The following is a 16,359-nucleotide window of genomic DNA, read 5'->3' as shown; positions in this document are numbered from 1 at the left end:
AAAGGTTCTAGAATCTCAGAGTTCTTATGTTTGTTCTCCAGTAAGGTCTGTCTGTGATAAGCAAAATGTCCCATACCTGTGCTGTTCAATACAGTAACCACTAGCCACATGTGGCTACTGAGCACTCAAAATGTGGCTAGTGCAACTGAGGAACTGCACTTTTCATTTTATTAAATTTAAATGTAAATAAATAAGCACATGTGGGTAAGTGGCTACCACGTCAGACAGTGTAGGACAAGAGTTTCAGGAGTGGACAGACAGCCTGGTGGGGATAATGTGAAGATGATAAAGTAAGTACAGGCCCAGAAGGAAGCCCTGGGTGTGTGGGAACACAGAGGAGGGGAAAACCCAACTTGGGGTGTGTGTGTGTGTGGGGTCGGGCACCGTTTTCTGGAGCCGCCCCTTTTAGTGGAGTAGTCTTGAAGGGTGAGTAGGACTTAGCCTGACAGAGAAGGGCATTTGTTAGAGGGAGCAGCGCATGAAAAGGCCTGGAGGTGTGAGCGAATGCAATGTGTTAGCAGCACAGTAAGAAAGGAATGGGAACTGGAGCTCCAGCGGTGGGCACAGCACATGGTGCAGCGTGGAGACAGGCAGGTCTCCCCAGCTGCTCCCTGTTACTCTGTTGCCAACAGGTTTCTCACGCTGGCTTCAGCAGCAGCTAAAGTAAGACCAGGTAACAAATTGGGCTATCTAATATCTCCACTGTCAAGTTACCACTTTCCCCATTTTGGTGGATGAGTATCTTGTGGAGAGATGAATGGAAATGTTGTTACTCCTCAAACTTTCACTCACTAGTTTTAGCGTTCACTGGAACAATTATTATGGCTGAGGTTGTCAAATGGTGATTTTCAAATGCCATCATTCTTTCAATATGTCTTTTTTTTTTCTTTTTTGAGACAGGGTCTCATCCCATTGCCCAGTGCAGTGGTGCGATCATAGCTCACTGCAGCTTCGAACTCCTGGGTTCAAGTGATCCTCCCACCTCAGCCTTCCATGTAGCTGGGACCACAGCCACACACCACCACGCCCAGCTAATTTAAAAAATTTTTATAGAGATGGAGGTCTTGCTAGGTTACCCAGGCTGGTCTCAAACTCCTGGCCTCAAGCAGTCCTCCCAAAGTGTTGGGACTACAAGGCATGAGCCACTGCACCCGGCCTGGGCATGTCTTAGTTGGCTTTCCACTATAAGGGAGGGCTTTCCCTTCTACATTTATTTATTTATATCCTTATGGACTTAATGATTGTTTATTTCACTCAATGGTTTATATATAACCCATTAACATCATTCTTTATTTTGATATTCACAACCCCAGATTTGGCCAGGAAGAAGCCCTCTAAGCCCCTGTGTCCTGTGGCACATCTCTATCTTTTTTTGAGCCCTTCCAAGGAGCCCTGGTTTTTTTTAGTAGAGAATGACATTTAGAAACCAAGATTTGGGCACTAGGTGTTACAGCAATATTTGAAGAGCTTGCTCTTTTATTTTGTAAAGGTTTGAGCATCCATTGATGATTTTCTAGCTCCATCATTCCTTCCATATAATTTAGAATTCTACTTTCCCTTTTCTCTCACTTTATTTACTTATATCAATGTGGAGTCATGGATTTTTATTTTAACCAGTGAGTTGTAATCCACTACTGTCATAATTCATTTTGAATTAACATTATTTTGGATAAATCATTTTGTTGTTATGTATATGTATTAAGTACATACTATACATCTGTATTTCTATACCAGACATCGATATTTCTCTCTCTGTCTCTGTCTAACAAACCATGAGTTCACACAGATACCTTGAGGAGGCTCTTTTAAGAGTAAAGGCTAGAGATAGTAAAAGGCTCACAAGAGGAGTGGAAGATGGCGAAGAGGAGGGGATGGATTCTAGAGCTATTTGGGAATCAGAACCAACAGCTCAAACCTACTTCAGAACTGGAAGAGACCATATTTTACAAACCAAAAAAGTGAGACACAAAGTCAGCGTTCCCCAGTTGATACACAAAACACAAATGGGGTGAGTGTGGTTTTGAGCCCAGACGAGCCTTCCAGTCACTGCTCTGCACCAACTCCATGTCAGACCCTGTCTCCCAGGTGGATAGGTGAGGCCAAGCCAGCCCCCAGCCTGGGGTGAGCTCCTTGATGCATCCCAGTTCTTAAGTCCGCAGCGCCTAGACTCTGGTTGGCCCCCAGCAAGACCCATGGCTTGCGGAACAAACCCATTTCCTGAATGCCTTACTACATTGGGAGCACCATCTGAGACTTTTACAGGCAGAGTTGTACGACAGTCAGACAGACCTGAGTTTGAGTTCTGGTCCTGCACTTACTAGCCATGTGACTTGAATAAGTTTACACTTCCCTGAGCTTCAGTTTCCTCATCTGTAGGATGGGGATAACAATACCTACTTCATAGCACCTGGCCCTTGATGAATGGCAGTCATCATTATCTCTAATCCTCCTAACAACACTGTGAGGAAGGGATTATTTCGCTTCATTATATAAAGGAGAAAAGGCTCAGGAAGGTGAGGTACTTGGCAGATCTCAGTGGGTGCATGTCAGCTCCAGGAAAGTAGAGACGACATCTGTCTTGGTCACCATTATATTCCCAGTGCCCAGAAAATTTTCTGGTGCATAATAGAAATTTAATAAATATTTGTAAACGAATAAATTCTATCTCACTGGCTTCAAAGACTACGTGATTTCTATTTAATTTTCCAGGACAGGGGTGTGTCTGGGCTAAAGTACCTCAAAGAAGCCTGTAGGAAGACTGTGCAGAGCTGAGACCCAAAATCTGGCCTCCTGATTCCTGACTCATGCTCTTTGTCCTTCCCTGAACTGCCTCTAGATGAAAGGCTGAACTTCCTTCAGCCTAGGATCTACCGTATTCTCCCACCTTCTAGATTCTCCTCACCCTTCTCTGGCCAGGCCTCTGCCTCCTTTTCATCTGCTTCTTTCACACACCACCACCACCACCACCATCACGGTCACAGCCACGGTGGCCTGGGGGTGCTGCCTGATGGGCAGTCCAAGCTCCAGGCCCTGCATGCCCCATATTGCCAAGGACTGGGCCCTGCCCCACCACCCTACCTCTCACCCCAGCAGCTCCCTTTTCCCTCACCTCCTCTATTCCTGGTGAGGGCAAACGACAGGAAGAGCATTTGACCAGAGTCAGCAACTTCCTGTGTAACATTGGGCAAGTTGTTTAATCTTTCTGAAACTTGGTTCCTCATCTACAGACTGGGTAAATTCACCTACATCTTTCCGAAGACTGTTGCAAAGACTAAGGGAAATAATTGGCATGAACTAGCCATGTAGGCAATTAGACGCTTATCCATGTGAGAGGCTAGTGATATTACTGTGATTAGCATCACTTTGCCTAGCTTTCCTGCTTCCTGTCCAGACAGCTGTTCAGATGGACTATCCACCTGTGTTTCTGGTGGAGAGGGGCTGAGGTTTCCCCTGACACCTAGAAAACTAGAAAGATGTCACTTAATATCTTTGTTACTTGGGACAAGTCTCCACACGAGCCAAGTGGGGATAAAGATCTTGAACACTGAAGGTAATATAAGGATTCAGATGATAAAAAAATATAAACGCACTAGCACAGTGTCTGACACAAAGGAGATTCTTAATGAGTTTTGGCATATTGGTTGTTGACTCTCAGAAATAAAAATAACAGCTACCAGATACTGAGGGCCTGCTATGTGCCAAGTACACGACAATTCTGCAAGGTATGTAGTATCCCCATTTCAGTTACAGAAGTTGGGACTTGTTCAAGGTTACAAACTAGAAAATGGCAGAGCTGGTGGGACTGCAAGGCATGACTCTTTGAGACCAGGGCGTGAGCTCCTACCTGTGTGCCCTGTTCCCTCAGCTAGGATGTCTTTAGCTCAGTCCTGAAGTAGGCAGGATGGACCTAATTGGCACAGTATCTGATTAGGAACAGTTAACTGCACGAAGGTATGACACTCCCTACCTGCCTTAAGCTTACAGTGGACGTTTAATATGTTAAACAGGAAATGTCTGCAAAAAGTATACATATTTTTCAGTCAATATATGCTAAGGACATTTATTCATTTTTCTTTTGTTTACTCAACATTAATTTACTGCTTAACACGCCAAGTGCTAAGGAGGTATAAGGCCACATGGTCCCTGCCCTTGAGGAATTCATAGTCTGATGGGGGAAAACACAATTACTTAATCAGCATGTACACAAGTACTCAAATATTTGCACAGTAGGTGTTCAAACTATATGCAGTAGGTCCACAGCTGATGAATGACATAGATGATCCTCCAATCACTAGATGTCTGATGTATGTGTACAAAATACTGGTTTGATACTCATTCAAAGTACTGTAGTTGCAATGAACCTATTCAGAAACTGCTCAAGGAACATGCACACAATAGGACTAAATGTACATACAATTGGTACCAAATGCACAGGGGCTATACACAATAAATACAATCAAAGTACACGGATGTTTGGAAAGTACACTGCAGGCTCACAAATGGGCAAACAGGTGTTTTACACAGTAGACACTGAATAAATACGCCGTTGCTAAACATCCAATAGTTAAACAGGCTTATTTTGTCGGAGTGTATGCAACAAATGTGTACACGGTAAAAGTGAATACAGAACAGTTGAAAGCATTCATTAAAATGCTGACTCCCAGTGACTTTTGGGGGGTAAGAATCGAAACCCCATCGCTCTACCTGTAACCTTGGATGAAATAAAGATTTCCTCCTTTACTTGGGACTCAGGATTCTAAAAATCCATAATCCCCAGGGAGTAAGCAGCTTCCTGCCTGCCTTATTTCAAAGCCCCAGAGGTGTCAGTGTCTAGAGCTGGAGCCTAGTACATCTCCCCCCACCCCGCGGGCCAGCAGAAGGGGTCCTTTGCAATCAGGCTCCCAAAGCCGCCTTCCGCAGCCCATACCGGTAAGACCAGGGAGAAGGGACACAGAACGCTGGTGCGGGGATAGCGACCCGGTTGAGGTCTGCGAGGGAGTGCCGGTTTGGCTCCACCACCCACGGACACCAGCTCCTCTTCCGGTCTCCATAACGCGCATGCGCATCACTGGCCTTTAAACGTGCACCGCCGGTCCATCCGGAAAGAGGATCCGGCAAACTAATTACAATCTTGTTCCTCCGCCGTTGCAATGAACTATTTTCTCTCAATCGGGGGTGGTACTTTTGAGTAACCCCTTCCAAATAGAACCCATAGCAGCCTATTTAGCTCGGTCTCCACTATATGAAGATTTCCTAGGGCTTGGTGTGACGCAAAGTATACGAGGCTCGGAAGGACACCCCGCGGAAGGACCCGGTTTGTTGTGGTGTGGGGAGGGGAGACGCTGACAAACCAAGATGGCGGCGGCGGCGGCGATGAAGGCCGCAGTGTTTGGGAGGTAACTGTGGTAGCGAAGGCTGCGGTAGTGTGGAGGCAACGACACAGTTTGGAAGAAACGGAGCAGGACGAAGAGGCGGTAGCAGTAGCGTCAGCTTGAGACTCTCAGAGCACGACGGCCACACGCCCCCCTAGGCCCTCGGCGGGCGGCGGCTGCCCCGCTTAGGGCCTAGCCTCCGAGCATTGCCTCGGATTCAAACAGCGGCGGCGCCATGAGTCCTTAAGGGCGGTGCAAACCCTCCTGATCCCTGGCCCAGACCTCGGGCCCACCATGGAGCCGGGGTCCGACGATTTCCTACCGCCGCCGGAGTGCCCAGTGTTCGAGCCTAGCTGGGCCGAGTTCCGAGACCCTCTTGGCTACATCGCGAAAATCAGGCCCATCGCAGAGAAATCGGGCATTTGCAAGATCCGCCCACCTGCGGTAAGCCCCGGGGCCGGTTTTCGCCGGCGGCGAGACGGGGAATGAAGCAGTAGGATAGCCGGCAGCGAAGTCTGGGGCGGAGGGCAGTTCGAGGTGGGGAGATGGGTGGCTGGGACCGTTGTGGATGCGGCGCGGATCGGAAAAAGGGTGTTGGGCCAGGGGTCTTCTCGTGGTTTGAGGCCCACAGGTGACCTGGAGTCAGAGATCCACCCCCCACTCCGGCTCTTCAGAATCATTCTTGGTTTAAGACAGGGATTCCTAGTGGGCCGGAGGGAGTTCACAGAGAGGCACCCCGCACATCTCTTAGTTAGCCCGGGCCACTTAGGTCGAGGCTGTAAAAATAAGGCGTTTCTCCAATCTGTTGTCATCACTTCCCTTAAGGCAGGCAGCATGGTATAGTATTAATAGAAAGATCGCAGCCCTGAAGGGAGACAAACTTGAGTTCAAAACTCCACTTTGAAGCTTAGCAGCTGTGTGACCTTGGGAAAGTAGAAGTAATCTCTCCGAGCCTGTGAAATGGGTCCTAGGAATGGTTATTTAGAGGATTGAATTAAACTAGGTAGCGTCTGTATGTAGTAGGCACTAGATAAATGGTAATTATTGTGACTGTGAGGGTGTTTGATGTGGTCATTGGTTTATTCCTATGTAGGTTGACTCATATTTACTCATACCCTGCCAGGCCAATTCATCTATGATAATATCCTGGCCTGCTGGACCAGTCAGGAAATCAGTCTCACAGGGATTGCTCTGTCTCCCTTGAGGTGGGTTCAGGGAATTGTCCTCTTATTTTCCTCATCGAAGGCAGTGTCAAGGCCTTTTCTGCACATCATCCCGCAGACTTGACTTCCTGTGGAGATGTTTGGACCGGTCAGCTTGGTGGTGGAGTGTGAGTCCTTCTCAGAAGATTTCTACTCTGCTCTGGTCCAGGATGTAGGAGATCCCAGAGGATAGGGCACTCTTGGGCCCCCAGAGCAGAATGGAGCCTTGGAATTCTGTCCCCTTTGGAACATGATTCACAGGGGTCAGCAACAAAGGCCATAGCTTTCCTCCTAGGCCTGGCTTCAGGCTAGAAGTCCCTCAAGGGCTAGGGCAAGCTGCTGCCTTGCTGGTATGGTGGAAAAGTGATGATAATGTTCAGTGATCACTTGGGATTCCAAGTGCAGAAATTGAGCTTTGCTGGAAAAGGGTGTTTTTGAGTGGGTGTCTCCTGGCTGAAATGGAATAGGAAGCTTCATTCCTACCTGAGGAGGGCACCACAGGCCTCCTTATCCAACTTGGTGCTTTCTGGTGCTCAGCCACAGATCTAGGGTGGTTTCAGATCCTCTAGGAGGTGTTGGGTAAGCTAATTTCTTCCTTCTTGGAGTCTGGCCACAGATTTCTGAGGTATCCTTGCCCATGGTGAGGGAGTGGCAGTGGGTAGAGGATCAGGAAGGCTAGTGGAAGGGAGAGGCAGGAGTCCTGGGTAGCCTCAAGGAGGCACTCCCTGAAGTAGTTGGGCAAACCTGTGGGAAAAAGAGGCGTAGCTGACATGGGGGTAGTTGAGGCCTGAATTCCTTTTTTTCTATCTTGGACTGACTTAGGCAGGCTGGCCTTGTGCCGGTGTTGTTACCCTGCTTTGGGGGATCAGGAAGGGGAAGAGTGACATGTCCCAGGTGTGCATGGCCAGCAGGAGACCATCCTTTATTTTGCTGCTTTTCACTGGTCAACAGTGTGCTTCCCTCTAATCCAGGATACCTGGCTCTCCGGTTTGGTTTGGTGTTTTCCTTCTCTATGGCTGCTCCTAGACCACCTTTAGGCAGCTGGCCGCCTTCTGGTTGAAGTTTGAAGTACTTGCTCAAGTGATGCTTGGGCCCAGGGTGGGAACCTGTATATGGGTGGGTGCCTGGGAATTGGAGGTTTGCTGGAGGAAGGATGGTTCCGGGCCTGAATTGCTCGGCAGGTGACTGCTATGCCTGGGAAAGATGGGTGGGAGGAGAGTTGTGGGTACCCTGAGTAGACCCAGGGGAGTTTGGAGGGATCTTGCTTTCTTCATCAGGTAGCCAGCCTTTTTTATCACCACATCCCAGTAATACCAACATACTGAGCATTTGGCATACGGTAGTCTGGAAATGAAGACAGGCGGTTTGCAGGGCCTTCCCAGGTATCTGTTGCATCCATGGCTCCTGCTGTAGCATTCCAGGGCTGCCATTTCCTGTCAGGTGCTTGATGTTGCACTGGTTGTCTAGAATTTGATTCAGCAGGAAAGAAGAGTGCCCGGAGTTTTGGGGTTGAGCACCTTTTTAGCTGGGTTACCTGTGCTGAGGGGACTGCCCTATCCTGATGAGAGGCAAGCGGGCACAGGGAGCTTGTCTGGATTTGAGCCATACCATTTTGGCCTGTGTTTTTTTTTTTTTTTCTTTTGTTTTTTTTTGGTCTCTGCTTACTGAGCCCCAGATATTTGCCACCTGCTTTGGCTGGTAGGGGAAGGGGAGTGTGGTCTGTGTATGCATGCAAGTGTGAGTCCTCTAGCCCATTTTCTAAAAGTGTGTGTGCAGGAGAGGTCAGCAGTTTTTCTTCTCTTTTACTGTCTCCCCCCCACCCATGTGTATGCATATATGTATGAACACTGGTGTCCGGTGTAGTGCAAAGGCCTTGGATCAGAGGTCAGAAGACGTGGGTTCTTGGCTCCACCACTAACTCAGCATGTAATTTTGGAAATTTCACTTTTTTTCTCTGAGCCTCACTTTCCTCGAGCATTGGTTTAGGTTACTTTAGGTTCATTTTGCCAACCCAGCAGGAACCAGGGGTCTGTGAAGGAGAGAACTGCGTAGCAGGTTGGAAAGGGGTGTTGGAGAGTGGGTTCTTCACAGCTGACCTTTGGGCAGGACACAGCAAGCTCCAATTTGGCAGGGCAGAATTTCTCCCACTTTCATGATCCTTACCTGACTTCCCTCCCCAAATCCTCCCATTCTTTGCCACCACGGTCAGGCATCCCAGCTCTTACCCCTACCCCCTGGAGCTCCCTCCCCTGCCTCTTCCTGTACCAGGCAGGTGTATGAGAGAGGATCCACAGGAAGCCTTCCAGACTGGGTGAGTGATACACGTACTTGCTCCCTGTTCCTTGCTCTTCCCTGCAGTGTCTATCTCAGGCCCTTAAACTGAGAGAACAAACATTAAAGGGCCAAACCTTTACGTCCTGCCAGAATCGGAGCTAAGCTACCCTGCATGTGTATTGTGAGGTGTGGTCAGCCTTAGATGTCAGGTCATAACGATAACTCCTTTGAATAACATTTTCATTTGAAAACTAGTTTTAATTTTCCTTATTGGTCTTGTGAGGAAGCCAGGGCTAGAGTTCATATTCCCACCTCACGGATGAGAAAACAAGTTCAGAAAGCTAAAATCTCATAGCTAGTAAGTAGCAGATCTAGAATGTGAACCCATGTCTTCTGACTCTAGATCCTGTGTGCTTTCCAGTACTCCCAGGCCTGTGTGTCCTACAGCACGTGCCTAGGGGATAAGGAGTTAATGTGGGTGTGGAGAAGGTTTAAGGTCAACAAAACAGAGGCTCCATCTCTTAATTTCTTGAAATCCTGGCACTGTACTGTTGGGTGGGACTCAGGAGAAGTTTCCTAGGGCATGTGCATGGGGCCTTGGGTGTGGACTTGAGGGCTGCTAGACTCTTGTGAGTTCTGGGGGGAGGTGGGGGTGGGTGGTTGGGTAGGATGTTTTGCAGGTTAAAGGGTCTGGAGTGGCTAGAGGTCTGGGAAGGTGCCAGTGAGATTCCGAGCTGCTTTTGGTGAGTTCGGTCTTACACTATGCTGAGATAACTCAAGTCCCTTTCACCTCTCTACCCTCTCAGGACTGGCAGCCACCCTTTGCTGTGGAAGTGGACAACTTCAGGTTTACCCCCCGAATCCAGAGGCTGAATGAGCTAGAGGTGAGAAGACTAGGAGCTGGTGGTGGGGTTGGGAGAATGGATACCTGAGTTCTAATCCCACTTCCCTTATAGTTTCTCTGACTGAGGTACTTTACCTAGCTAGGCCTTTATTCTCTCTTCTGTGAAATTGCATTACTTTAGTGTGCCCAGGGCATGGAAGAAGCTTTAGAACTCTAAATATAACCAAGAGCCAGGCGCATTTAGCATTTGTGATTTGATAGCCCAAAGGCTAGGGACATATATCTCTTTCTCACAAAGGTTTGTTACTTCTGAAGCTCCCCTGTGAACTAGCCTACCCTAGCGGAGTCAACAAAAAGGAAATATGGAACTGGCTGATACCCCTTCTTCCTTGGCCAGCTGAATGTGGCTTCATATATCCAATTCATCCACAGCCCTGTGCTTTCTACTTTCCTTCCATGGGTGCTTGGTAAGGTGGGAGTTTAGGTAGATGGGCAGAACAACACAAGAACTGGGCTCTGTGGAGGCTGGAATGGTTAGAGACTTGGCCAGGGGTCAGGCAGGTAGGATTTTCCTTCTCCCTTTTGTTCTGTACAGGAAGTCCAGGCCCTTTTCATGGACAGGTGGGGTTTTCCCTGCTAGAGAATGCCCTGGGGTAGTGAGATTAGGCTCACTGAAGCCATTTCCACGTAAGATCCTGGAGTTTTCCATGGAAGCTCTAGGTTAGGCATATGCTGCCACTTCCTCCCCCATTATTATGTACCCACAAATCTTACTAGATGTCCAAGGGGTGGGGATTAGGCCCAGGCCCAGCTGAATACTTACACCCGAAAAGTTCACTTGTGTTCTAGACCAGAGTTCCTCAGCCTCGGCACTATTAACATTTTGGGAAGCTAAGGTGGGAAGATTGTTTGAGTCCAGGAGTTCAAGACCAGTTTGGGCAACATAGCAAGACCCCATCTCAGAAAAGAAAAATATATCTTGTCAGGTTTATAGGGGTACAGCTTGGGCAAGATGTTGCCTAGCATGACACAAGGGCAGGTTTTCTATAGAGGGAGTGCTGGCTAATGAGAAGGAGCAGGGATGAGGCCAACTTCAGAAAGCTAAGGGGCTGAGGTCGAGGGAGCACTTCCTTGCCCTTTGAGGGTTCTCACAGCTGAGGAACTGTAGGTTGTTTCTTTGCACAAATAGACCTTAGTTTTTCTCAGCTATGAAATGGAAAGAGCTGTCTTTGTTCCCCCTAATGGGATCAGGGCAAGGTAGCGAATGGTAGTGACTATCTGGTTCCCCAAGAACCAGGCCCTCTGACTGGAGTGAGGAGGTTATAGACTTGGGGCCTATGGGAGTCCTTCTTGGTTACTGAGATTTCAGGGAAGCATGATACGTATCTTGTTCCTAGTCTCTTTGGCCCACATTGGGTCCTGGGTTGGCCAGGTGCTAGTGCTACTCTGATATACCATCTCTTAGTTCTAGGCCATTCTGTCTATAATTATAGCATGCACTTTCACCCTTTAGCCACCATGGAACAAGTTTGGTGGTACATAAGGAGGTCCGTGTGCCTTTTTGGAGCTTTCTTTCTCTGAAACATGCCTAGAGCTTAGATATAATTCTGAAATTTGCAGAGGATCTTCACTGTTCCCCTCATTAAGTCTACCCCTCTGGGGTAAGTGGACTATGCAGTTATTTTCCATTTATAATTATTAGTAAAAGAAAAAAGGAGTCCACAGCGGAACTGATTTGCTCGAGGCAATATAACAAATAAGTAGCAGAGGGAGAGCCAAAGCTCAAGTTATGTGGCACCAGAATATCTTGATGCTTGCTGTGTGACCTAACTCCTCTGAGCCTCTGTTTCCTCATCTGTAGAGGAAATTATAATACTCACATGACCCTGTCAGGGAGATTGACAGAGGACATATCTGAAGCTTTTGGCAGTTGTGACCCTCTCTATCGGGACCTTGGGCTTCTCTGATTGACTAGAAGGTGACAAATGAGAGAGAGGTGGCTGGGTGCAGTGGCTCGCGCCTGTGATCCCAGCTCTTTGGGAGGCCGAAGTGGATGGATTGTTTGAGCCTAGGAGTTTGAGACCAGCCTGGGCAACATGGTGAAACCTCATTGCTACAAAAAATACAAAAATTAGCTGGTCGTGGTGGCGTGCGCCTGTAGTTCCAGCTACTCAGGAGACTGAGGCAGGAGAATCACTTGAGCCCAGGAGTCTACAGTCAGCCGTGATTGCACCACTCCATTCCAGCTTGGGCGACAGAGCAAGACCGTCTCAAAAAAAACCAAAAGAAGTGAGAACGAGGTGGGGCTAAGCACTGCCTAGAGTCTGGGATCCGGTTCATTGGAAGAAGCCCTGGGTAGTGAAAGTGTGGACTGCTGTATTCCTCTGTTCTCCCCTAAGATTGGACCCAAAGATAGTGGTCAGTGGGAGGGGGTGGCCAGCCTCTTTGAGCCATTTTTTCTTCAGGCCCAGACGAGAGTGAAACTGAACTACTTGGACCAGATTGCCAAATTCTGGGAAATCCAGGGCTCCTCCTTAAAGATTCCCAATGTAGAACGGCGGATCTTGGACCTCTACAGTCTCAGCAAAGTAAGAACAGGTTTTTGTCAAGCACCCCCCACCTCACCCCAATATCCTTGGTACTGTGGGGGCCCCCTTAGTTTGAATATTAGATCTTTAGGCTGCAATGGAAGGGGCACAGCTTGGTAGCACACAAGCTGTCATGAGAACATCTTGGAATCTTTTGCTGCAATTTGAGATTGGGATAAGGGGATAGCCTCCAGTGAAGTGAGGGACTAGAGTTGCCCTCATTGCCCTTTTGCCCTTTCTACAGGCCTACTCCCTCACAAAAATACACATGAAATATCCATGTCTTTTCCTGCTTGTTTTTTCAGATTGTGGTGGAGGAAGGTGGTTATGAAGCTATCTGCAAGGACCGTCGGTGGGCTCGGGTAGCCCAGCGCCTCAACTACCCACCAGGCAAAAATATTGGCTCCTTGCTACGCTCCCACTACGAACGCATTGTTTATCCCTATGAAATGTACCAATCTGGAGCCAACCTTGTGGTAAGGATGTCAAAGTGGGGCAGGGCGCGGCTTTACCCTTCAGCACAGATTTCTACACTTGCTCTTAATGAAACTGGTTTAGCGGACTGAAGACCTGGGAGTTGGACTCTGCTCTTTCCTAGTGATGCTTGTTCTCTTTCTGCACTGCTCAGGGTCAGAGGTCCTGGAGTTATCTGTACGGCTACCTTATTTGTTATGTGACAAAGTTTTAACTGATAGAGAAATCAGATAAGGGAGAGCTTGGGCTAGAAGGTGTGGGAAGAGATGGCGTCTGATTTAGTTGGGGAGATGGTTGGTTGGTGGAGGAAGTGACTGGAAGGGAGGAGTGATACAAGCAAAGGCACTGAGAATTCCCAAAGTGTGTGCTCGTGTCAGTGCTAAAGACCAGTGGAACGGGCTACTGGTGTGGGTCAGGTGAGTGGACCACAACTTTGGATGCCATTGGGTGAGGGTAGAGGGAAGTTCTTGCTTTTGCGGGCTGGAGTCCCATGTCCTGACCCTTACCCCTCACCTGTCCCCAGCAGTGTAACACACGTCCATTTGATAATGAGGAGAAGGACAAGGAATACAAACCCCACAGCATCCCCCTACGACAGTCTGTGCAGCCTTCCAAGTTCAACAGCTATGGCCGGCGGGCCAAGAGACTGCAGCCTGATGTGAGTACTCCCCTTCTTCGAACTTAGAGCTTTGAGGTGGAGGGAGTCCTTTCCTTCGCTCTGGCTAAGGCTGTGTTCCCTGTTCCACTATCCCTTCTTTTGTTCTCTGAGTTCTTCCGAGCGTTAGTGTGTGCCTCTCTCTGGCTTCACTTTTGCTTTTTTCTCCCCTCTCAGCTGAGCTGCTGAGCTGGGTCTTGATCTGTTTGCACAGCCTCTTTTGTATGTCTGCTCTTCTTGCCTGTTTTGTTCCTTTCTGGACTTACTCTGCTCATAGAAGTAGAACTCTTCTTTCTCCTTATACCTGTGTCTTTTGTTTTGTTTTGAGACATAGGGTCTTGCTATGTTGCCCAGACTGGAGTACAGTGGCTATTCACAGGCTTGATCATAGTGCACTATAATCTTGAACTCCTAGGCTTGAGTGATCCTCTCGCCTCAGCCTCTTGAGTAGCTAGGACTACAGGTGTGTACCACTGTTCCCAGCTCCTTATGGCTATGTCTTCAGGCAGAAGCTTACGTGCGAGGCATTCTTCTTGGCACTGGGAATACAACAGAGAACAAGATGGACACTCCCTGGGCTCAATGAAGCATGTAATTTAGCAGATCCTATTAGTCACTGCCATTTGTTGGTAATGCCAAACACTGCTAGCTTTTTCATATATATTATCCCTAACCCCCCTCATAACTATAAGGGAGGAGGTAATATTCTCCTTTTGCAGTTGGGAAAACTGAGATATCCTGTCTTTTATTCCTTTCCGAGAGAGGGCCGAGGAGGCAGCTCACCTACCCTCAGTCTCCAAAAAGCAACACTGAGTTCTTGGCTTAGCCCATCTGTGCCTCAGCCCCCAGCATATCAGGTGATATGTAGTCTGAGTTATTGTTCTTTTAGGATGGGACAGTCTGCCCCAGATAGCAGTCTTGATTCATTTCCTTCTTTCCTTCCAGCCGGAACCCACAGAGGAAGACATTGAAAAGAATCCAGAGCTGAAAAAGCTACAGATCTATGGGGCAGGCCCCAAGATGATGGGCCTGGGCCTCATGGCCAAGGACAAGACTCTGCGGAAGAAAGGTAAGGCCTAACAGGCTGGGGTGGCCTCACCTGGGGAGAAAAGTCAGGGCCCTAAGTGTCCTAGACCTCTGTTTACAGCCATTTTTCTCTCTCCCAGATAAAGAGGGGCCCGAGTGTCCCCCCACAGTAGTGGTGAAGGAGGAGTTAGGTGGGGATGTGAAGGTGGAGTCAACTTCGCCTAAGCCCTTCCTGGAGAGCAAGGAGGAGCTGAGTCACAGCCCAGAACCCTGCACCAAGATGACCATGAGGCTGCGGAGGAACCACAGCAATGCCCAGTTTGTAAGGACCCAGTCCTGACTTCTTAATGCTCTGCTTCTCGTCCCTTCAATAAGCATTCCCCTGCATGGCACTGGACCAGGTCGCATTAACCACAAAAGCGGGCCTCCATGGGCCCTGCCCTCAGTTAGCTCCCTTAATTGGGGAAACAAAGCCAACTCACATGGAACAAAGAGCAAGAAAGGGTGATCAAGTGCTGTCAACATGAAGTGCTGGAAGGGTCCAGAGAAGGAGCCTCACCATTGCTTCAGGATAAAGGCTAAGCTCCTCATTGCCATGCATGATCCAGTCCCTGCTGACCTCTAGCCTCATCCCCCAGCACTGCCCACCTCACTCCTCTGCTATAGCCACACTGAACTCCTTGTAGGTATGTTCTTTTTTCCCCGTAAGACGCACTATGCTCTTTCATCCCTATCCTTTGCACATGTTGTTTCTTCAGCCTGGAAGAGATTCCCCCTGTGCTCTGCCCTGTTGCCAAGTTTTATTTTGCCTTCAGGTTTCAGCCAGTTTCAGGTGTCACCTTTTCAATGAAGTCCTTTCTCAAGGCTATCCCCCCTTATCTCCAGCTGCTTTGAGTGCTTCCTTCTCTAGGCTCCACAGTGCCCTTTATAGACCGCTATTGGCAATTTTTAATTTTTATGAACACATGTCTCTAGAGTACTGTATATACTTGGAAGGATACCATGTCTTGTCTTTGTGCTAGAGTCCAGCGTAGTTCTGAACATGGGTTTAGTAAGTGTTTATTGGATGAATGAAAATGGGAAGATTCAAGACTGGATGATGAAAGACTGGTCTCGCAGCTCTACCTGCTTATTTGGGGAGGTGGTACATACAAGCAGTTGAGCTCCAGACCTAGCATGACTAGCCTGTACAGGACTGTAAATCATTCAGCCAGCAAACACAGTGGATTTCCAATGGAGAACTTTTGCTCTTCTTCCCTGGCAGATTGAGTCGTATGTCTGCCGGATGTGTTCTCGAGGGGATGAGGATGACAAGCTCCTGCTGTGTGATGGCTGTGATGACAACTACCACATCTTCTGCCTGCTCCCTCCTCTGCCTGAGATCCCCAAGGGTGTCTGGCGGTGCCCAAAGTGTGTCATGGCGGTAAGGTCTCCCCACTCCACATCTGCCTCATAGGGCTTTCTTGCCTTCCTTCATCTGGCCTTATTGAGGGCAGCCTCTTAGCTCAGCCATAGTCTTAGGTTTTGGGTCTCTGTGGTGGGATTAGGCTGGGCAGAGCTTTGGGAGAAAGGAGCAGGAGATTCAGCCTTTGCTTTTGTCCTCTAAGAGCTGCCAGACCACCTGGAGAGGTAAGCATCATAATTAGACTGTATGTGGTGACATATAAACAGAGGCTAAATTGTGTGTTAGGAGCTCTGAGATATACAAGTTCAGAGGAGAGGAAAATGGCTAAGGATAATAATCAGGGAAAATGTCAGAAATGAGACTTGAAGGATAGGATTTTTTTTTTTTTGAGACGGAGTCTTGCTCTGTCTCCCGGGCTGGAGTGCAGTGGCCGGATCTCAGCTCACTGCAAGCTCCGCCTCCCGGGCTCACGCCGTTCTCCTGCCTCAGCCTCCCGAGTAGCTGGGACTACAGGCGCCC

At 48.5% G+C, this 16,359-nt stretch overlaps 1 protein-coding gene across 7 annotated transcripts in view; it reads left to right on the top strand.

The window, feature by feature from the left end:
• Window positions 1-5,130: 5,130 nt before the first annotated feature.
• The window catches only part of KDM5C (lysine (K)-specific demethylase 5C), a 34,610-nt gene continuing 23,381 nt past the window's right edge, over window positions 5,131-16,359 (top strand). Inside the window, exons 1-8 of one of the 7 annotated variants that reach the window (XM_011946557.1) lie at window positions 5,131-5,816; window positions 9,655-9,732; window positions 12,158-12,280; window positions 12,586-12,756; window positions 13,281-13,412; window positions 14,355-14,478; window positions 14,576-14,757; window positions 15,700-15,858. In XM_011946557.1, the coding sequence (XP_011801947.1) occupies window positions 5,667-5,816; window positions 9,655-9,732; window positions 12,158-12,280; window positions 12,586-12,756; window positions 13,281-13,412; window positions 14,355-14,478; window positions 14,576-14,757; window positions 15,700-15,858 (1,119 nt within the window). In that variant the 5' untranslated portion in view covers window positions 5,131-5,666. Of the gene's footprint in view, window positions 5,817-9,654; window positions 9,733-12,157; window positions 12,281-12,585; window positions 12,757-13,277; window positions 13,413-14,354; window positions 14,484-14,575; window positions 14,758-15,699; window positions 15,859-16,359 lie in introns of all 7 variants that reach the window. The other 6 variants (XM_011946556.1, XM_011946558.1, XM_011946560.1 and 3 more) reach the window with 6 other exon arrangements.

The sequence above is a fragment of the Colobus angolensis genome, unplaced genomic scaffold (genome assembly GCF_000951035.1).
Source record: "Colobus angolensis palliatus isolate OR3802 unplaced genomic scaffold, Cang.pa_1.0 Scaffold250, whole genome shotgun sequence".
NCBI lineage: Eukaryota > Metazoa > Chordata > Mammalia > Primates > Cercopithecidae > Colobus > Colobus angolensis.
The sequence above is the reverse complement of the archived record's forward strand: the minus strand, read 5'-3'. Positions and strand labels throughout refer to the sequence as shown.